Genomic DNA, 22,877 nt, shown 5'->3' with positions numbered 1-22,877 from the left:
GTGTTTGTGTGCATATATATACATTTGATTTTGATAAATAAGAATTAAGAAATACTGGACATCCTATGTATTGTTTTGTTGAAAAGATCTTACCTTCACATAACTAATAGGAGATATGCTCTTTCTCAACTTTCCCGTTGGATGAGAATTGCATGTGTCTACTGTTTAGCTATTTTTAAGAAAATAAAAGTACGAAGTTCCTTTTTCCCTCTGATATCTATAAAGTTACACAAAACTAGAAAGGCTTTGAAACAATTTACAAATAAATAATGGTTCAATTTTCCATTTTTCTTTTCTATTCTAATTGCAATTGAGTTGAGGCCAAAATGTTTCTTAAATTTCTATTTCTATTTCTTTTTTATTTTGAGTATTTGTTATTTAATATCTATTGTAATTTAAGCCTATTTTATAGAAACAAGAAAGTTAGCAAAACAATTATCTATTATTAAGTTATTATCATTTTTAAAAAAACATTTTTTTTTAATTTTGGATCTAAAGTAATTATTTTTATTCTTTTTAGTTAAGGCTAATTTTAGCTAATGGTCCAACATGTATCACATTAGCAGCAGCTCGAAAGTAATACAGAGCAAGTCGAGGTGACCTATAAATATCATTTGGGTCTGTGTGCGTATATACCTGATTTTTCTAAATCCTTTTACTTTTTTCAATAAATTTACACCGAATTCATACATTCCATATATAATATTATATGAATTATTATTATGAATAATAATTTTTAATGATTTTTTATGCACCATGGATAAATTTTGATTAATAATTTAATGTATTATTTTTTGTAATTAATGATCATTTTTGTAAATATTTATTAATAATAACAATAGTAATAATAACAAAAATAATAATAATAACAATAATAATAATAATAATAATAATAATAAAAATAATAATAACAACAACAACAATAATAATAATAATAATAATAATAAAATAACAATAACAATAACAATAATAATAACAAAAATAACAATAAATAATAATAATAATAATAATAAAAATAAGAAGAAGAAGAATAATAATGGTAAAACAACAACAACGACAATAATAATAACAATAACAATAACAACAATAACAATAAAATAAAAATAACACTAATAATAACAACAATAATAACAATAACGATAACCAGAACAATAATAACAACAATAATAAAAATAATAATTTTTGTATTATTACATTGTAAGTATCAGGATCTTGCATGTATATTTCTACTAAATGCATTAAAAAGGTAATTCTAAGGGAATACCATGTTTTAGTTGAATTCCTCTAGAAGGTAAGAATCGAAATCATCACCAAGTCATCTCATTATTATCATTAATAATAATAATAAAAATAATAATAAAATAACAAAAATAAAAACAAAAACAATAACAATAATAACAATAATAATAATAATAATAATGATAATTATGATAATGTTAATAATAATAATAATAATAATAATAACAACAATATAATAATAATAATAATAATAATAATAATAATAATAATAATAATAATAATAATAATAATGTTTAGGGGGATGTGGGAGTTCTAATAGCACCATTTACAGAGACTGACATAAAAGAGGCAATTGGGGAATGCGGGAGTTCTAAGAGCCCGGGTCCGGATGGTTTCAATTTCAAATTCATCAAGGAATTTTGGGAAATTATGAAGGCAGATATTGTTAGATTTATAAATGAGTTTCATCAATTTGGTAGATTGCCTAGAGGGTCGAACCCATCATTTGTTGCTCTTATCCCAGAAAAGTTGGACCCCAAGACTTAAGCGAATTCAGGCCTATCTCTCTTATCGGATGTATGTACAAGATTTTGGCAAAAATCCTAGCAAAAAGACTCAAGTCAATCTTGTCGAAGGTGATTGATCAGTCACAATCTGCGTTCCTTGGTAATAGGAATCTACTCCACAGCGTCTTGGTTGTTAATGAGATAATTGACGAGGCAAAAAAGAAAAAAAAACCTTGCCTTATATTCAAAGCTGATTTTGAAAAGGCTTATGATTCAGTAAACTGGGAGTTCCTAGCATACATGATGAAGAGGTTGGGGTTTTGTCAGAAATGGATACTATGGATAAAAGAATGCCTTCATACTAGTTCTGTTTCGGTCTTGGTTAATGGTAGCCCAATAGGTGAGTTCCAAGTGCATAGAGGGTTGAGGCAAGGAGACCCACTAGCCCCTTTCCTATTCATTATTGTGGCTGAGGGTCTCTCAGGTCTCATGAGAAGTGCAAGCCTGAATGGAAAATTCAATGGCTATCATGTTGGGGCAGAAAACATCCCAGTCAGCCTCCTTCAATACGCTGATGATACAGTTTTTCTAGGAGAACCCTCTATTGATAATGTGGTCACAATAAAGAGTGTTATGAGATGCTTCGAACTTGTCTCTGGGCTGAAAGTAAATTTTCACAAAAGCTGCTTTGGTGCAATAAGAGTGGATATGAACACAGTAGAAAAATTTGCAGACTTACTAAACTGTAAAATTATGACACTTCCGTTTAACTACTTGGGCATACCTATTAGGGCGGTGGCGAGGAGGAGAGCAACATGGAAACCAGTAATAGATAAAATCAAGAACAAGCTGGCAGGATGGAAAAATAAGACAATCTCTTTAGCAGGCAGAATCTGTCTAATAAACTCTATTCTATCAGCTATACCCCTGTACTTTCTCTCTTTTTTTAGGCTGCCTAAAACAGCTCTAAAGGAAATTGTTAGTATTGTCGCCACCCGCCGAAACGGACGTTGGCATTCGCGACGATGGTTGGACTCTTTTTAGTTTTAGAAATGTTGGATTGTTAGAGCGACTTATTCTCAAACTGAGACCTCATCGAACTAACAATATTTATTAAATGATTCTCACCGACCTATGTTAATCCCAAACGGGACCCTCCATAGATTAGCGGTTTTCGTAAAAAGAAGGGTTCTTGGAGTCGCCACCAATATTTTACTCAAAACATTGGAAAAAGATACAAGGCAATTGATTTTCATAAATCAACTTTGGCCACTACAACCAGAGTCGGGTAAGGGAGTCGGTTACGTGCGAGGAAGGTGTTAGCACCCCACAACGCCCCTTTCGGGTTCCCTATGACGGATTATTTCATAAATAACAGTGTAAAGTTACTAAATTACCCCTATTTATTAGAAACGATTATAGATTAAATATTTACATGATGAAAGCTCTAAACATGCAATGCGACAATCAAAAATCAATAAAAGCGGTAAAAGAAAGGATTTAGAAAGAAACCTCCGAAGCGGGCTTTTATATATATCAGAACAACGTTAGGAGGCTTTTTGGCGCTCCTTCCCACTACACGTCCGCTCGCTCCTTTCCCCTAAAGACAAATTTTTACTATGGAAATCAAAGAGATTTCCCTTCGACTTGTTCGAATCTCAAGCTAATGGCTCATGACTCAAGAACTTCGTCGGATCGGCTCCCGGAGAGATATCTAGGGCAGAGAAAAGCTCAAAAACCCAAGAATACTCAGTAGGAGGGTTGAGGAATGTGTAAAAAGTGTGGAAGGACGTGCCAATGACGTCCTATTTATAGGATTGAGGCGCAATACGGCCTGGGAGGTCAATACGGCCCGTACTGGGTTTTTGAACTACAGTACGGCCGTATTGAATTTGGTACGGCCGTACTGAAGTTCAAAAACTTCAGTACAGCCGTATTGAGTTCAGTACGGCCGTATTGCAGTTCAAATGGCCCAGTACGGCCGTACTGAACCTCTGGGAGGGTGTATTGAGCTCCAATCCTTGCACACCCTTATTCTAAGCTATTCTAAGACTTCTAGACCTACAAAGAATCATCCTAGGGTCTTCCAAGAGTCCTTCCGGCTGACTTTCCTTCGGTCTTTGAGAGTCTTTGAGCTTTATTTCCGACCCTGACAATTTTAGGGGTCTACAGCTGCCCCCCCTTTACTTAGTCGAACGGCTTTTTGGTGTACCGGTTGACAAGTAAAGGAGTTGACCCAATTGTCCGGGGAGTGAGCCACCCTTCCAACTTGTAGTGTCTTCAGGTGGGAAAACTGTTGAGTAGCCTCTCCAGGTTGAGTATTAGTCGTCGCCTCTCCAGGCTCGTGCATACTTCGGTGTTTCTGACGACCTCAGTAGCGTGAGTTTGCCCTCTCCAGGGTCTGCATGCCTTCGTGTTTCTGACGACGTTGGCAGCTGCATACCTCCGTGTTTCTGACGACGGGGTAGCTGAGTATTAGTCGTCGCCTCTCCAGGCTCGTTGCATACCTTGGTGTTTCTGACAACCTCGGTAGCTGCATACCTCCGTGTTTTTGACGACGTCGGTAGCTGAGTATTAGTCGTCGTCTCTCCAGGCTCGTTGCATACCTTGGTGTTTCTGACAACCTCGGCAGCTGCATACCTCCGTGTTTCTGACGACGTCGGTAGCTGAGTATTAGTCGTCGCCTCTCCAGGCTCGTTGCATACCTTGGTGTTTCTGACAACCTCGGCAGCTGCATACCTCCGTGTTTCTGACGACGTCGGTAGCTGAGTATTAGTCGTCGCCTCTCCAGGCTCGTTGCATACCTTGGTGTTTCTAACAACCTCGGCAGCTGCATACCTTCGTGTTTCTAACGACGTCGGTAGCTGAGTATTAGTCGTCGCCTCTCCAGGCTCGTTGCATACCTTGGTGTTTCTGACAACCTCGGCAGCTGCATACCTCCGTGTTTCTGACGACGGGGTAGCTGAGTATTAGTCGTCGCCTCTCCAGGCTCGTGCATACTTCGGTGTTTCTGACAACCTCAGTAGCGTGAGTTTACCCTCTCCAGGGTCTGCGGTTTGCCCTACCCAGGGTTGCATACCTCCGTGCTTCTGGTCACTTTGGTAGCGTGAGTTTGCCCTCTCCAGGGATTTGTGATGATTTTGTCTCCACAGTCCACGATGCTGCTTCGACAGTTGTTTTTGATTTTGGTGTCGCTGAGGGCTGGATAACGCAGGGATCTGTCTAGGGGATGTGCAGTTACTCATAGGTTCTTGTGTCCCAACTTTCCATTGCGTAGTCGGTGCCCACTGGGGAATTTCTGATTCCTTGGGGATGCAGACACAAAGATGCTTTTTCTGAGGTGAGCGATGCCTTATGATTGGTTGACGTCCTTTCGACGTTGGTGGAGTATCCCGGTTATCCTTATTCGGGTGACTTTTTGATTTTCTTGGTTTTGTGGCCTCTGCGTAGGCTGTTATCCGCTGGGGGATTCTGTCGTATTGATCTTGATTGGCCTCTTCTGTTAGGTGGATTATCTTGACGTTCGGTGTTTATCTGAATACCGAATTCCGCTTGGGGAATGGGTATTAATCTTTTTGGATTTTCTCTTTTTGAAGGAGTGCCTCTGAGTAGGCGAATGGGAATTGAGGATCTTGTGTATCCCAGAGTATTATTTAGAAAGCCTCTGCAGGCTTAGCTTCACTCGTCGCTTGAGTTGGAAAGCCATCTTCCACTGAGGAAGTCTAAGTCCTTTGACTCGGATATTCTGTTTGGATGATCATGCTTCCATTAGGGAACCTTACTGATCTTGCTCTGATAGCTTTCACTGGGAATTCGACCCAAGAGTGCGAGCTGAGATGTCTCTGGGGAGTATTATTTCGGCGAGCCTCTCCAGGCTCAGTTATTCTGTACAATTTGTTGGATTTTCCGCCTTTTTTGTCGATTTCGGCTGTTTCTGTTTTTCTGCTGTCATACACAAGAATTTTTCCTATTTTTCTATTTTATGCGATTGCCTCGTAATAAGGTCTTTGAATGTGCAACTAATGTGTGTGATGCACAAAATGCAAGTTTAATTATTTTGTTAATGTTTTTTAGAAAAATGAATGGCTCTCCCTATCCTCCTCTTTTTGGAGAAATTTCTGTCGTCGATGTGAGGGAGGATTTCTGTGAGCCTCTTACGCAGGAGATTACGGATTTTATAGGAACCCCTCCCACTTTCTTTATCGACCGATTATTAAAGGAATTTCGTACAATTTTAAAGAAACACTAATTTAGAGGCATAATCACATGGTCAAGAGAGAAGAGAAATGAATAGACATTTTATTGATATTCACAAATGTTTTTACAGAAAGATATACAAAAGGAATTTCTGAAGAACGGCTGGCCAGGGTAGGCTATATACATTGGGCTTAACAATTATATCTGTAATTGTTGCTCTTACGTTCCCCTAATTGCTTCGGGTGAGATGCCTGAGCCAGGAGTGTAGACACTGCAAGACGCTTGCTTCTAGAAGATAATCACTTGAACCGCCTTTCGGTTTTCGGTTCAAGTAATCGTTGCTTGCTTTGTTTTTGTGTCTTATTCTTTTGCCCCTAATTTTTGCCTAGGACGTATCCTAGCGGGGATAAATTCGCCTTTGTTTTGCCTAGTACCCTTGTACTGGCGGGCTTTTTATTTTGCCCTAACTTTTGCCTAGGACGCCCTTTTCGGGTTTTCATCCTAGCGGGCCTATGCAAGCAACGTCTTCAGGCATAGTACTTCTTTACCACGTCAGCGTTGACTGGGTATCGAAGTTCTTCTCCATCCATGTCCGTGAGGATCAATGCTCCTCCTGAGAAGGCTCGCTTCACCACGTATGGTCCTTCGTAATTCGGGGCCCACTTTCCGATTTTGTCCTTTTGAGCTGGTAGCAACTTCTTCATTACCAGCTCTCCCTCATGGTAGACTCGAGGGTGGACTTTCTTGTCAAAAGCCTTTTTGATCTTCCTCTGATAGGCTTGACCATGGCATATGGCGTTCAGCCGTTTCTCTTCGATAAGATTCAACTGGTCGTATCGGCTTTGAACCCATTCTGCCTCGGAAAGTTTCGCTTCCATGATTACCCTTAGAGAAGGTATCTCGACTTCGACAGGCAAAACTGCCTCTATCCCATAGACGAGGGAGAATGGAGTAGCTCCTGTAGATGTACGTACTGAAGTCCTATAACCACGAAGAGCGAAGGGTAACATCTCATGCCAGTCTTTAAATGAGACAACCATCTTTTGCACTATTTTCTTGATGTTTTTATTGGCTGCCTCGACTGCCCCATTCATCTTTGGCCGATATGGGGAAGAGTTGTGGTGTTGGATCTTGAATTCTTGGCACAGTTCTTCCACCATCTTGTTATTCAAATTAGATCCATTATCAGTGATGATTTTATCGGGAATACCGTATCTGCATATAATGTTCTTCCTGATGAAGGATGTTACCACCTTTCGGGTCACATGAGCATACGATGCCGCTTCTACCCATTTGGTGAAGTAGTCAATGGCCACAAGGATGAATCTATGTCCATTGGATGCTTTCGGCTCGATGGGTCCAATAACATCCATGCCCCACATTGCAAATGGCCAAGGTGAAGCCAATACATTGAGTGGAGTTGGTGGGACATGAATGTTGTCGGCGTATGCTTGACATTTATGGCATTTTCGCACGTACTGGTAACAATCCCTTTCCATGGTCGACCAGTAGTATCCCGCCCTGAGGATCTTTTTAGCCATTGCAGGCCCGGGGATATGGGTACCGAAAACCCCCTCATGTACTTCTTTGATCATATTTTGAGCTTCGACTTGGTCTATACATCTCAACAAGACCGAGTCATAATTTTTCTTGTAGAGGGTTTCACCGACTAGCAGAAATCCCATGGCCCTTCTTCGGATATGCTTCTTGTCATTGTCGTTGGCCGCATCAGGATATTCCCCTTTTGTCAAATATTGCTTGATATCATGGAACCATGGACAATTATCGACAGCTTCATCTATCAGAAGGCAGAACGCTTGCTTATCGTGCCGCCGGATATTGATGATGGGCATTTCATGCTCCTTATCCAAGGCGAACATCGACGAGAGTGTAGCAAGAGCGTCGGCAAACTGATTCTCCTCCCTTGGAATGTATTCAAAGACGACACTTTGGAAGGAATGTGTCAAATCTTTGATGTGCTCAACATATGGTATCAGTTTAGGATTTCGGACTTCCCAATCACCTCGTAGTTGGTAGATGACTAGGGCCGAATCACCAAACACTTTGAGTTTTAAGATACCGTTGTTGATGGCTGCTTGGATTCCCAACGCGCAAGCCTCGTATTCAGCCATGTTGTTTGTACAATCGAAGTTGAGTCTTGCCGTTATGGGAATGTATTTTCCTTGTGGAGAGATTAGCACTGGGCCAATCCCTCGTCCAAGCATGTTGGAGGCTCCATCAAAATACATGGTCCATGCATCATCTTTTGGTTCTTCATGTTGTAGATTCATTATATCCTCATCGGGGAAATCATCCTGAAGGGATTGGTAGTCGTTGGTTGGCCCATGTGCTAGGTAATCCGCTAGGGTACTGCCCTTGATGGCCTTTTGTGTGACATGTATGATGTCAAATTCTGATAACTGTACTTGCCATCGGGCAATCTTCCCAATGATTATTGGTTTTTCGAACACGTACTTAATTGGATCCATTTTGGAAACCAGCCAAGTAGTATGCCTAATCATATACTGCCTGAGCCGCTGTGTTGCCCATGCTAACGCACAGCACGTCTTTTCTAATGGCGTGTAGCGGGTCTCATAGTCGAGAAATTTCTTGCTCAAGTAGTAGATGGCTCGTTCTTTCTTTCCTGTTTCATCTTGTTGTCCTAGCACAACTCCCATGGACTCATCAAGCACGGTTAAGTAGAGGATTAATGGTCTTCCCTCGACAGGTGGCACTGTAGACCCCTAAAATTGTCCGGGTCGGAAATAAAGCTAGAAGGCTCTCAAAGACTGAAGGAAGATCAGCCAGAAGGACTCCTGGAAGGCCCTGGGAGGGTTCTCTGTAGGTCTAGAGGTCTTAGGATAGCAAAAATAAGAAAAGTGGGAGGAATGAAGCTCAATACGGCCTCCCAGAGGTTCACTACGGCCGTATTGAGTATTTTGAACTGCAATACGGCCGCGGCGAACTCAGTACGCCCGTATTGAAGTCTTTGAACTTCAATACGGCCGTACTGAATTCAATACGGCCGTATTGAAGTTCAAAAACTTCAATACGCCCGTATTGACCCCAGGGGCCGTACTGCGCCTCATTCCTATAAATATGACGTCAATTTGACGTCATTTGACACTTTCACACACAGTTTTAACCCTCTTCTTGAGTATTCTGGGTTTTTTTGAGCAGTGCTCTGCCTAGAAATCACTCGGAGAGTTGATCCGACGAAGTTCTTGAGTCACGAGCCATTTGCTTGAATCTCGAACCTAGTCGAAGGGAAATCCTCCGGATTTCCATAGTTAAAATTTTATAGGAGGGAGCGAGCGGTCTTGTAGAGGGAGGGAACGCCAAAACGCTTCCCAATTTCTGTCAAGATATATAAGAAAGCACGCTTCAAAGGTTTATCTCTTTAAAGTCCCTTCTTTTACCGCTTTCTGTCTGTACATATTTAAACTGTCATCATGTAGATAGTTAATTTATAATTGCTTAGAATAAATAGGGGTAATTTAGTAATTTTGCACTATTATTTTTAAATAATCTGTCATAGGGAACCCGAAAGGGGCGCTGTGGGGTGCTAACACCTTCCCCACGCGTAACCGACTCCCTTACCCAACTCTGGTTGTAATGGCCGAAGTTGATTTATAAAATCAATTGCCTTATCCCTTTTTCCAATGTTTTGAGTAAAACATTGGTGGCGACTCCATGAACCCTTCCTTTTTATGAAAACCACTAATCCATGGAGGGTCCCGCTTGAGATTAACATGGATTGGTGAGCCTTTTAATAAAATTGCTCGTTTGACGAGGTCTCAGTTTGAGAATAAGTCATTCTAGCAATCCATATTTTTTAAACAAATAAAAGAGTCCAACCATCCTTCGCGAATGCCGAAAGCCCGTTTCGGGCCGGTGGCGACAGATGGCGACTCCGCTGGGGAAGCTTCGAGAGTCAGTCCCATTTAGTGACAGATTGTTTTTAACAAATAATAGTTAAAAATTACTTCGTTACCCCTTGCTTGTATGATAACATGATTTATTATATGGCTTTAAATAACTGTTGTATGTTTAAATTCCGCAATTGTTTGAAATACAAACTGTACACAAACCTTTGCACACAACAGTTCCCTCTATACCCGGGGGCATGAGTGATTAACCATAGGGAGTGGATGTTAGTACGGCCGGTTGTCGAATGGGTCTATAGGTGCCCGTAGACCGTTGTCGGAAAGCATCACTCAAGGTGATAACCATGAACTCGAGTCCGACAGTGCGTTGGAGCTTTCCATCGGCTTACGACGAGAGGAATTGGGTCCCTATAATGGGGGCACCTTGGGGGCCTCAGACCGGTGAGAACAGTTAGATCCACCTTGAATATGCACTTTTCTGCAGGATACCCCTACCTCGTGATTCGCTCGTGACTGTTCGTGGATGAGTGAATTGTTTGTGCATTGATTATGTGAAATTGTTTGAGCATACATTGCATTTCTTTAAACATACAACATTCCTTTTTTAAAAAATAAGAATAAATAGGAATAAGAATCTTCCATTGCATGGTGTTAACATCTACCTTCATCACATTCATATAGGTAGTTTCCCTTTTCACCCAAAAATACAAAAAAAATAATAATAATAAATAAAAATACCCAAAAAAGAAAAAAGGGTTATTTATCCAAACCAAGCAATATCATGCATCATCTTAGGGACATCCTAAAAACATGATAATGCTTAGTTGAATAAACACAATGCATGCATATTCAACGTCATCATCTCATATCATGCATTCTTATCAAAGATCATGGAGGGATCTAGGTTTACATTTCATACATCCCTCCTAGTAAATCATTAATAAACATTAATAAAAAGAAAGAATTAATTGATGCGTATGTTCAAAGAATGGATCGCACGCCATTTGTTATTAAGTGTAAGCCAACAACCGCGCCAAGCGAGCGCACATCAACTCCGTTGTTGGTAATCAAGACGAATAAAGGGGAAGGTCCAACACCATTAAGGATCACTGCTCCAAGACCTTTCCCCTACGAATCAAATAAGGCTGTGCCGTGGATATACGACATCCATTCTTCTGCCTACAGCGATATCTCTAACATCGCTGGACTTGGGGGCATGACTAGGAGTGGCAGGATCTACACTCCCGATGATCTGCACGACAAAGCTCCCAAAAATAAAGGAAAAGAAGAAAAGAAAACCAAGGAAAAAGAATCCGAGGAGGAGACAGACGAGCTGTTAAAGTTTATCCGATAGAGCGAGTACTCCATCGTGGATCAACTTCATAGGACGCCAGCAAAGATTACGCTGTTGTCGTTGATCCTAAGTTCCGAACCGCATCGGCAAGCTCTGTCGAAAGTCTTGAACGAGGCATATGTGTCGCACACTATCTCCCAAGACAAGTTTGAGGGGATTGTTAGTCACATCAAGGCTAATGATCACCTCACTTTCACCGATGAGGAAATCCCCGCTGGGGGACCAAATCACAACAAGCCCTTGCACATCTCTGTAAAGTGCAAGGAGTATCACATCGCTAAAGTCTTGGTAGATAATGGATCTTCCTTGAACGTAATGCCAAAAAGAACGCTCGAGCAAGTGGCAATCAAGGGAATCCAAATGCGCCCGAGCAACATGATCGTCCGAGCTTTCGACGGTTCTAAAAGAGAAGTGGTGGGAGAAGTCAATCTTCCAATCCAAATTGGACCCACCATCTTCAACGTCGAATTTCAAGTGATGGACATTTCTCCCGCATATAGCTGTCTCCTCGGCCGACCTTGGATTCATGATGCGAAAGCTGTTCCCTCTACGCTCCACCAGAAAGTCAAATTCATAGTGGATGACAAACTGGTGACCGTACAAGCTGAAGATGACATACTCATCAGCAAGCCATCCACCATACCTTACGTGGATGCAGCAGAGGAAGCTTTAGAAACCGCCTTCCAAGCATTGGAAATCGCCGATGTCGAAACGTTTCCCCGAGAAATGAAAAAGGTAGCCTCCATGCTCACCAAGAACGGATACTTGCCAGGACAAGGATTAGGCAAGGACTCCCAAGGAATCCCGGAGCTACCTATTATCAAGGATAATCCGGGGAAACAAGGGTTAGGATACAACCCTAACAAAGATCAAAGAACGAAGAGGAATCAAGATCCTTCTCGACGTTCTTTAAGCCAGATCTTTAGGAAGGCCGGTTCACAAGCGTCAAGGCCGGTCGTCGTCATCAAGTGTTCTCCTCCTTCCGATAGGGATGTGTAAACCTGATGACTATTAGAGATTACTCCTCGGGGACAGCCCGACCCCCGAGCCTCGATAGGGCACATGTTTCCACTATGATTATAATAAAATCATTCTTCATTATTCTTTATTGCTTCTTTTCTTGCTTGCAATAAAATTCTAGACCACATTATTTAACCCTGTTTGAATGAACATAAGTGAGGTTAAAATCGTCTTAATAATCAATAAACCCACATCATTTTGTGTGGAAGTGTGCACGACAACTTGGAGCACCTTTTCTTGGCTTCAATAAGTGCCGTCATGGATAAAAAGAAATCCATTCAGGATAAAAATCCTAAAAAACAAAAAGCTCGGCAGGAAACCCAAAAAGGGGGCTGCGCAAAAATAAGAGCAAAAGACCCGCTAGGAATCCCACAAAAGGGTGACCTAGGCAAAAATTAGGGTTACAAAATAATGAACAAAAACAAAAGCCCGCTAAAACTCCACAAATGGGTGTTTTAGGAAAAAGTTAGGGCAATCGAAAAACAGAATAAATCCATGATGGTACCACCAACTGAATTCAACAAAGGGGCTCAAGAAAAGCTATCCAAGTTGTCAAATCACAAATGTTAATAACCAAGACGTGCTTAACTTCATAAGTGTTTAATCAAACAAGCCTAAACACTTAAGCCTACCATTGGCCAAGCCATTCTTACAAAATCCATTTTTCAAAAAATAAATAATCCCCTCTAAAACACAAACTTTCGAGAAAAAAATCCTTTCCTTCTTTTCTCTCTTGTCCCAAACGATTTTTGAATAATCTAGTGGAAACATGGAGATATAGTAGTCAATAGGAGGGTTGACACATCTTCTAAAGGAAAGGAAAATCACTTGGTTGATGACACCAATCTCGATATAACACGCATCATTCCTCGGTTACATTAAATCGGCAGCACACAGCCCGTCTAGAGGAATGGCAAAAATCCAAACAGAGAAACGCATCGGTTAATTCTTTTGAAAAGTGAATCAAATAGAATTAGGTGCATCATACTGCATACATGCATACAGATGATAGGTGTAATGGAAGATCACTTATTCTCTGTTTATTGAAAAAAACAAAAAATATATAAACTTCAGAAAAACAATACGCCCGTATCATGTTCAGTACGCCCGTACCAAAATTAGGGTTATGAACAAATTTTCAATTCAATACGGGCATACTGAAATGGATATGGCCGTATTGGCCATAAAGAAATTTTCAAAGACCTCTTCATGAGGCAATTGCATAAAATAGAAAAATAGGAAAATTGCTTGTGTATGACAGCAGTCAACAAAAGCCGAAAACGAAAAAAGGCAAGGATACAAACAATACTCCTCAGTTTGTACAGAATAATTGAGCCTGGAGAGGCTTGCTGAAAAAATACTTCCTCAGAATAATTAAGCCTGGAGAGGCTTGCAGAAACAATACTCTCTCACCATACAGAATAACTGAGCCTGGAGAGGCTTGCCGAAATAATACTCCTTCAGAATAACTAAGCCTGGAGAGGCTTGCCGAAATAATACTCTCTCAGAAATAACTGAGCCTGGAGAGGCTCGCTGAAATAATACTCTCTCAGAATAATTGAGCCTGGAGAGGCTCGCCGAAATAATACTCTCCCAGAATAATTGAGCCTGGAGAGGCTTGCCGAAATAATACTCTCGCAGAATAACTGAGCCTGGAGAGGCTTGCCGAAATAATACTCTCATCAGAATAATTGAGCCTGGAGAGGCTCGCAGAAATAATACTCCCCAGAGAAACCCCAACTCAAGCTCACAGAACAAATCCCCAGCGAGAGCTATCAAAGCAAGATCGACAAAATTCCCAATGGAAGCACGATCACCCAAGCAGTATATCTAGTCAAAGGACTTAAAACTTCCTCAGTGGAAAATAGCTCTCCAACTCAGGCGTTGAGTGAGTCTAAGCCTGTAGAGGCTTCCTAAATAATACTCTGGGATACATAAGATCCCCAAATCCCCAGTCGCCTACTCAAGAGGCATTCCTACAAAAAAGGAAAAAAATCAAAAGATCAATAATCATTCCCCAAGTGGAATCCGGCTCTTGGCCAAACATCAAGCGTCAAGATGATCTGCCTAACAGAAGAGGCTAATCACAATCAATGACAAAATCCCCCAGCGGATAACAGCCTACACAGAGGCGACAAAACCAGAAAAACAAAAAGAGTCACCCGAATAAGGATAACCGGGATACTCCACTATCGTCGAAAGGACGTCAGCCAATCATAAAGCACCGCTCATCTCAGAAAGAGCATCTTCGTGTCTACACCCCAGGGAAACAGAAATTCCTCAATGGGCACCAACTATGCAAAGGAAAGTTGGGACACAAGAACCTATGAGTAACTGCACATCCCCTAGACGGATCCCTGCGTTATCCAGCCCTCAGCGGCACCAAAATCAAAATCAAATCGTCGAAGCAGCATCATGGACTGTGGAGACAAAATCATCTCAAAGCCTAAGAGGCAATACTCAGCTACCCAGTTGTCGAGAGCACCGAGGTATGCACAAAGTCTGGAGAGACGGTACTCAAACAAAGTCTGGAGAGACGGTACTCAAACAAAATCTGGAGAGACGGTACTCAAAGAAAGTCTGGAGAGACGGTACTCAAAGAAAGTCTGGAGAGACGGTACTCAAACAAAGTCTGGAGAGACGGTACTCAAAGAAAGTCTGGAGAGACGGTACTCAAAGAAAGTCTGGAGAGACAGTACTCAAACAAGGTCTGGAGAGACGATACTCAAAGAAAGTCTGGAGAGACGGTATTCAAAGAAAGTCTGGAGAGACGGTACTCAAACAAGGTCTGGAGAGACGATACTCAAAGAAAGTCTGGAGAGACGGTACTCAAAGAAAGTCTGGAGAGACGGTACTCAAAGAAAGTCTGGAGAGACAGTACTCAAACAAAGTCTGGAGAGACGGTACTCAAACAAGGTCTGGAGAGACGGTACTCAAACAAGGTCTGGAGAGACGGTACTCAAACAAGGTCTGGAGAGACGGTACTCAAACAAGGTCTGGAGAGACGGTACTCAAACAAGGTCTAGAGAGACGGTACTCAAACAAGGTCTGGAGAGACGGTACTCAAACAAAGTCTGGAGAGACGGTACTCAAACAAGGTCTGGAGAGACGGTACTCAAACAAAGTCTGGAGAGACGGTACTCAAACAAGGTCTGGAGAGACGGTACTCAATCAAAGTCTGGAGAGACGGTACTCAAAGTCTGGAGAGACGATACTCAAAGTCTGGAGAGACAGTACTCAAGGTCTGGAGAGACAGTACTCAACCATCAGCGTCGTCAAAGGCACGTTGGTGTTCAACTTCCAGCTCGGGCGTCGAGTGAAGTTGACCCTGGAGAGGGTAAACTTAGCTACCGAGGTTGTCAGAAGCGCCGAGGTATGCAACAACCTGGAGAGGCTACTCAACAATTTTCCACCGGAAGACGCTACAAGTCAGAAGGTTGGCACATCACCCGGACAATTGGGTCAACTCCTTTACTTGTCAGCCGGTACACCAAAAGGCCGTCCGACTAAGTAAAGGGGGGGCAGCTGTAGACCCCTAAAATTGTCCGGGTCGGAAATAAAGCTAGAAGGCTCTCAAAGACTGAAGGAAGATCAGCCAGAAGGACTCCTGGAAGGCCCTGGGAGGGTTCTCTGTAGGTCTAGAGGTCTTAGGATAGCAAAAATAAGAAAAGTGGGAGGAATGAAGCTCAATACGGCCTCCCAGAGGTTCACTACGGCCGTATTGAGTATTTTGAACTGCAATACGGCCGCGGCGAACTCAGTACGCCCGTATTGAAGTCTTTGAACTTCAATACGGCCGTACTGAATTCAATACGGCCGTATTGAAGTTCAAAAACTTCAATACGCCCGTATTGACCCCAGGGGCCGTACTGCGCCTCATTCCTATAAATATGACGTCAATTTGACGTCATTTGACACTTTCACACACAGTTTTAACCCTCTTCTTGAGTATTCTGGGTTTTTTTGAGCAGTGCTCTGCCTAGAAATCACTCGGAGAGTTGATCCGACGAAGTTCTTGAGTCACGAGCCATTTGCTTGAATCTCGAACCTAGTCGAAGGGAAATCCTCCGGATTTCCATAGTTAAAATTTTATAGGAGGGAGCGAGCGGTCTTGTAGAGGGAGGGAACGCCAAAACGCTTCCCAATTTCTGTCAAGATATATAAGAAAGCACGCTTCAAAGGTTTATCTCTTTAAAGTCCCTTCTTTTACCGCTTTCTGTGTGTACATATTTAAACTGTCATCATGTAGATAGTTAATTTATAATTGCTTAGAATAAATAGGGGTAATTTAGTAATTTTGCACTATTATTTTTAAATAATCTGTCATAGGGAACCCGAAAGGGGCGCTGTGGGGTGCTAACACCTTCCCCACGCGTAACCGACTCCCTTACCCAACTCTGGTTGTAATGGCTGAAGTTGATTTATAAAATCAATTGCCTTATCCCTTTTTCCAATGTTTTGAGTAAAACATTGGTGGCGACTCCATGAACCCTTCCTTTTTATGAAAACCACTAATCCATGGAGGGTCCCGCTTGAGATTAACATGGATTGGTGAGCCTTTTAATAAAATTGCTCGTTTGACGAGGTCTCAGTTTGAGAATAAGTCATTCTAGCAATCCATATTTTTTAAACAAATAAAAGAGTCCAACCATCCTTCGCGAATGCCGAAAGCCCGTTTCGGGCCGGTGGCGACAGGCACCAATACTGGTGGATTGGCCAAGCACTGTTTGATCTTGTCGAAAGCTTGTTGACAATCCTCATTCCAAGATTCAGAATGATTCTTGCGCAACAGCCTGAATATTGGTCTACACGTGTCGGTCAACTGTGCGATGAACCTTGCGACATAGTTCACCTTGCCGAGGAATCCTCTTATTTCTTTCTCGGTTTTAGGAGGAGGCATTTCCATTATTGCCTTCGCTTTATCGGGGTCCACCTCTATGCCCTTTTTACTGACGATGAACCCGAGAAGCTTACCCGACTGAACTCCGAAAGTACACTTAGCCGGATTTAGCTTAAGCTGGTACTTGCGAAGCCGGTTGAATAATTTTCTCAAATATTGGATATGGTCCATTTCGTCTTTCGACTTTGTGATCATGTCGTCCACGTATACTTCAATTTCTTTGTGGATCATGTCGTGGAATAACGTCATCATTGCTCGTTGGTAGGTGGCACCCGCATTTTTGAGTCCAAAAGGCATCACCCTGTAGCAGAAAGTACCCTAGGGTGTAATGAAGGAAGTCTTCTCGCGGTCTTCCACATTCATCTTGATTTGGTTGTACCCAGAGTACCCATCCATAAAGGAATAGAGTGTGTTCGTGGCTGTATGATCGACTAGTGTATCGATGTGAGGTAAGGGAAAATCGTCCTTTGGACTGGCACGATTCAGATCCCTGTAGTCAACAGAAACTCTAACTTTTCCATTCTTTTTAATGACCGGCACGATGTTAGCCAGCCATTCGGGATACTGAGATACAACCAAGAATCCCGCATCTAATTGCTTTTCTACCTCCTCTTTGATCTTTAAAGACCACTCGGGCTTGATTCGTCGGAGCTTTTGTTTGACGGGTCGAAACCCTTCTTTCAACGGTAACTTGTGCTCGACGATATTAGAGTCCAAACCGGGCATATCATGATACGACCATGCAAATACGTCCTTATATTCCCTTAGCAATTGGATCAATTACGTCCTTATTTCATCACTGATATGGGTCCCAATGTTGACCTCTTTTATCTCTTGGCCCTGCCCCAAATTCACGGTCTCCAACTTCTCTTGATACGGTTGGAGTAGGCGAGTTTCTTGATCTAACAGTCTTTGCAGATCCGGAGAGATGGTCTCCTCATCACTGTCCAACTCAACCCATTCATCCTCGACTTTCGGATCCCGGTCGGAGCAAACAATCACAGACATAATTCTTTTATCGGTTCTGTTTTTGGTTTAGAATTATTAATGTTAATGAGAGAAAGAGAGAAAAGAACAAATGAGAGAATGATATGTGAAAAATGCCTCTTTATTGATATGTAAAAAAAATGTACAAAAGACCCTTATTCATATGAAAAGGATCTCATGATCTCGGGTACTGATCATGAGTCCCTAAAAGAAAAGAAAAATGTGGAAGGGCCCTATCGTGGCTTGCTCTTCTCTCTATTCCTGCTTCGGCAGAGGATTCTTGCTCACGTCGGGTTCTGTCGAATCAAAAGTGACCCACCCTGCATCGATGAGGTCTTGGACCTTATATTTGAGAGCTCTACAGTTCTCCGTTGAATGCCCCGGTGCCCCCGAATGGTATAGACATTTGTCTTGCGGATTGTACCAATCGGGGTAAGGTGGATCAATTTTCCTTGGTGGAATGTAAGCTAGAAGATGAGCTTGTACTAGCTTCGGCAGGAGGTCGCTATATGTGGTCGGAAGTTTATCAAACTTCTTCACAGGGTTGTACTGCGACTTTCCTGACTTCGAAGCGGAGGAAGATGAAGAAATAGTTACGGCGTTGACTCCTCCTTCTTTCTTCTTCCCATAGGTCTTCTTAGCTTCAAATGATTGGGAAGGCCCAGCTAGCTTCCCACTTTTCAGCCCTTGTTCCACTCTTTCTCCAATGGTGATGACGTCCGAGAAGAGCGTTGTCGTGTTCCCTATCATCTTGTCATAAAAGGGACCGGTCAACGAGTTTATAAATAGGGACACCGTCTCCTTATCCGACAGCGGGGGCTCTATTTGTGCCGCCAACTCCCTCCATCGTTGGGCGTACGCCTTAAAGGATTCATCATTTTTCTTACTCAAGGCTTGAAGATCGGACCTATCGGGTGTTAGGTCGATGTTATACTTGTAGCGCTTGAGAAATGCGTCAGCCAACTGTTTCCATGTACGCACCTGATTCCCATCCAGCTGCATATACCAGTTGAGTGCGATGTCAGCTAAGCTCTCTTGGAAGCAATGGATTAAGAGCTTTTCATTAGTGGCATATGCAGCCATCTTTCGACAATACATAGTGAGATGACTTTTGGGGCAAGTCGATCCCACATACTTTGGGAAATCGGGCACTTTAAATTTGGGAGGGAATTGGATGTCCCTTACTAAACACATGTCGGCGGCATCTTTGATATCGAAATCATGCCCCTCCATAGCCCTCAGCCGGTCCTCGAGAGCGTGGAATTGCTCCTTTGAAATCTCGGGCTCCTTAATTGTAATCCCCGCCCTAGGGGGTACAGCTTGCGAAGGCTCTTGCTCTTGTTCCTCCTCATGATGGGATTCATGGTCACTGTGTTGAGCCCCGTGTTCGTTTCGGTGACGCATGAGTTCCATCATTTGCGCCATTTGCTCCTTGAGCAGCGAGAGCTTGGTTGTAAGCTTCCTATTTTGTTCCTCCAACGCTTCCATTTTCTTGAGTTTCTGCGCGCGCGTGAGGACAGAGAGATGACCAGCCACTTTCTAAAATGAATGCTTAACCTAATTAGTTTATTTATGGAATGAATACACTCTTGACATGAGCTTGATAATATTCCATCTTTAAGGCGCTGCCTTTTTAAGACGGAGGTTTACCACCCTCCTTGACTTATGATTTCTCCCCAACGGAGAATCTCAATAGTCATGGGTCTCTTTCGCTTACGTCAAGGGGGTATTGGTGAGCCCAAAATGAATGATTATGAGGATGCATGATGTCTTTTTGATAATGATGCACATGCTCCTTACTTTTATTATATTTTCACACATGGTCTTTCCTCTCATGTCATGACATTTTTTTTTTTTTTATGCATGGGGTTTAAACATCCAACAGTTATTAAAGCCAACTAGGTAAAACATGTTATCATACAAGCGAGGGGTAACGAAGTAATTTTAAACTATTATTTTAGAAATAATCCATCACTAAATGGGACTGACTCTCGAGGCTTCCCCAGTGGAGTCGCCATCTGTCGCCACCCGCCGAAACGGACGTTGGCATTCGCGACGATGGTTGGACTCTTTTAAGTTTTAGAAATGTTGGATTGTTAGAGCGACTTATTCTCAAACTGAGACCTCATCGAACTAACAATATTTATTAAATGATTCTCACCGACCTATGTTAATCCCAAACGGGACCCTCCATAGTTTAGCGGTTTTCGTAAAAAGAAGGGTTCTTGGAGTCGCCACCAATATTTTACTCAAAACATTGGAAAAAGATACAAGGCAATTGATTTTCATAAATCAACTTTGGCCACTACAACCAGAGTCGGGTAAGGGAGTCGGTTACGTGCGAGGAAGGTGTTAGCACCCCACAACGCCCCTTTCGGGTTCCCTATGACGGATTATTTCATAAATAACAGTGTAAAGTTACTAAATTACCCCTATTTATTAGAAACGATTATAGATTAAATATTTACATGATGAAAGCTCTAAACATGCAATGCGACAATCAAAAATCAATAAAAGCGGTAAAAGAAAGGATTTAGAAAGAAACCTCCGAAGCGGGCTTTTATATATATCAGAACAACGTTAGGAGGCTTTTTGGCGCTCCTTCCCACTACACGTCCGCTCGCTCCTTTCCCCTAAAGACAAATTTTTACTATGGAAATCAAAGAGATTTCCCTTCGACTTGTTTGAATCTCAAGCTAATGGCTCATGACTCAAGAACTTCGTCGGATCGGCTCCCGGAGAGATATCTAGGGCAGAGAAAAGCTCAAAAACCCAAGAATACTCAGTAGGAGGGTTGAGGAATGTGTAAAAAGTGTGGAAGGACGTGCCAATGACGTCCTATTTATAGGATTGAGGCGCAATACGGCCTGGGAGGTCAATACGGCCCGTACTGGGTTTTTGAACTACAGTACGACCGTATTGAATTTGGTACGGCCGTACTGAAGTTCAAAAACTTCAGTACGGCCGTATTGAGTTCAGTACGGCCGTATTGCAGTTCAAATGGCCCAGTACGGCCGTACTGAACCTCTGGGAGGGTGTATTGAGCTCCAATCCTTGCACACCCTTATTCTAAGCTATTCTAAGACTTCTAGACCTACAAAGAATCATCCTAGGGTCTTCCAAGAGTCCTTCCGGCTGACTTTCCTTCGGTCTTTGAGAGTCTTTGAGCTTTATTTCCGACCCGGACAATTTTAGGGGTCTACAAGTATCCAAAGAAAATTCATGTGGGGTATGGATGATAAGGAGACAAAGATTTGCTGGGTGAAATGGGAAAAGGTAACAATGCCAGAAAATAGGGGCGGACTGGGAATAAAAGATATGGATAGCTTCAACACTCAATGCTTGCAAAGTGGAGATGGAATTTTTTCCACCAAAGTGACAGTTTGTGGACTCAAGTTCTAAGGTCTAAATATGGTGGGTATGCAAGCTTACTAGATGAACAACATAACTCACAACCTAGTCACTGCTTAGAGTGGTGGAGAGATATAAAGAAAAGTTGTGGGGGAGAGGACGAGCTGAGGTGGTTTGATTCAACAATGAGATGGAAACTTGGGGATGGAAAAGAAATAAGATTTTGGCTAGACAAGTGGCTAGGCGATCAAAGTTTACTAGAAGCATTCCCACATATATTTGTCAACTCAAACCAACAACAAAATAAGGTAGCAAATATGGGAACATGGGAGGGACAAGAGTGGAGATGGTGTTTCTAATGGAGGAGAAACTGGTTTGACAGGGAAAATGAACAGTGGGCTTCTTTTCAACTGTTAATCGCCCGAGCTAAATTGCAAAAACAGATCAAAGACTCCTGGTCCTGGCCTATAGAGAGCTCAGGGATGTATACAGTCAATTCGGCATACAAAGTCATTCACAATATGAGGTACCCTGGATTGGTGGATATTAGCTTTCAAAAAATCTGGAAATTAAAAATTCCTCCAAAGGCGGTCACATTGATGTGGAGATTAATACATAATGCCTTGCCCACTATTGACAATCTGCAAAGAAGAGGTCTAGGATTAGATAGTGATGACAGTCATTGTGTACTATGTAATGAACACCCAGAGACAGCATCCCATTTGTTTCTTTCTTGTAAGGTAGCAGATCATGTATGGAAATACTATCATGCGTGGGGCTCAATATCATCAGTACTTCCTCAATCAGTCCCACAACACGACCTTCAGTATGCACATCTCTGTTATAATCAGGAAGAAAGAGAAAAATGGGATACCATTAGAAGTGCCATCACTTGGTGCATATGGCAGGCTAGAAATAACAAAGTATTTAGAGGAAAGAACATTGTGGTGGAAGAGCTAGAAAACAACATAACATTCACTTCTTGGTCCTGGTTAAGATTAAATAAAAAGAGTTTCAGCTTCCACTATGATCTATGGTAAGCTAATCCTGCAGCTTGCCTAATGGCATAGTGGTTAAATTATCGGGATGGTAGTGAGAATGCAATATCGGTGCAACCTGTGGCCTAATTGTATATCAATCCAGACAAGACATTAAAGACTGTGCAAACATTGGGAAAAGTCTTACATTGAAACAGGTCACATGCAACAAATACACCTGTGAGGTTGGGGGATCTGTTAAAAGTGGAGGGGTTCGGGGTACGAATTAGGGCGATAGAGCTATCAAGTAAGGGGTGGGAGTCAAAGCATGTACATATGCGGGGGGAGTGAGGGTACAAAACATATGTTGTCAACTGGTTGGGAAGAAGTGTTATATTCAAGTAAGAAAAGGGCACCGTGTATTTGTACGTTCATATAGTATTATTAATAAATATTCTC

General features: G+C 42.0%; 1 protein-coding gene across 1 annotated transcript; it reads left to right on the top strand.

The window, feature by feature from the left end:
• Positions 1-1,817: 1,817 nt before the first annotated feature.
• Positions 1,818-22,769, top strand: LOC145953357 (uncharacterized). Its single transcript, XM_083067298.1, has 3 exons — positions 1,818-2,674; positions 21,824-22,477; positions 22,637-22,769. The coding sequence occupies exons 1-3, from the start codon at positions 1,818-1,820 to the stop codon at positions 22,767-22,769; spliced, it is 1,644 nt and encodes a 547-aa protein (XP_082923424.1).
• The last annotated feature ends 108 nt before the right edge of the window (positions 22,770-22,877 follow it).

This window comes from Cajanus cajan, chromosome 11 (assembly GCF_000230855.2).
Source record: "Cajanus cajan strain Asha chromosome 11, NIPB_CcT2T_4, whole genome shotgun sequence".
NCBI classification, from domain to species: Eukaryota; Viridiplantae; Streptophyta; class Magnoliopsida; order Fabales; family Fabaceae; genus Cajanus; species Cajanus cajan.
The sequence above is the reverse complement of the archived record's forward strand: the minus strand, read 5'-3'. Positions and strand labels throughout refer to the sequence as shown.

Coding starts and splice junctions, on each gene's coding strand:
- LOC145953357 (XM_083067298.1), top strand. CDS start 1,818: ATGTACAAGATTTTGGCAAAAATCCTAGCAAAAAGACTCAAGTCAATC. Junction 2,675..21,823: donor ATTCTATCAGCTATACCCCT/GTACTTTCTCTC, acceptor CTGGTTTGACAG/GGAAAATGAACAGTGGGCTT. Junction 22,478..22,636: donor AGCTTCCACTATGATCTATG/GTAAGCTAATCC, acceptor ACATTGAAACAG/GTCACATGCAACAAATACAC.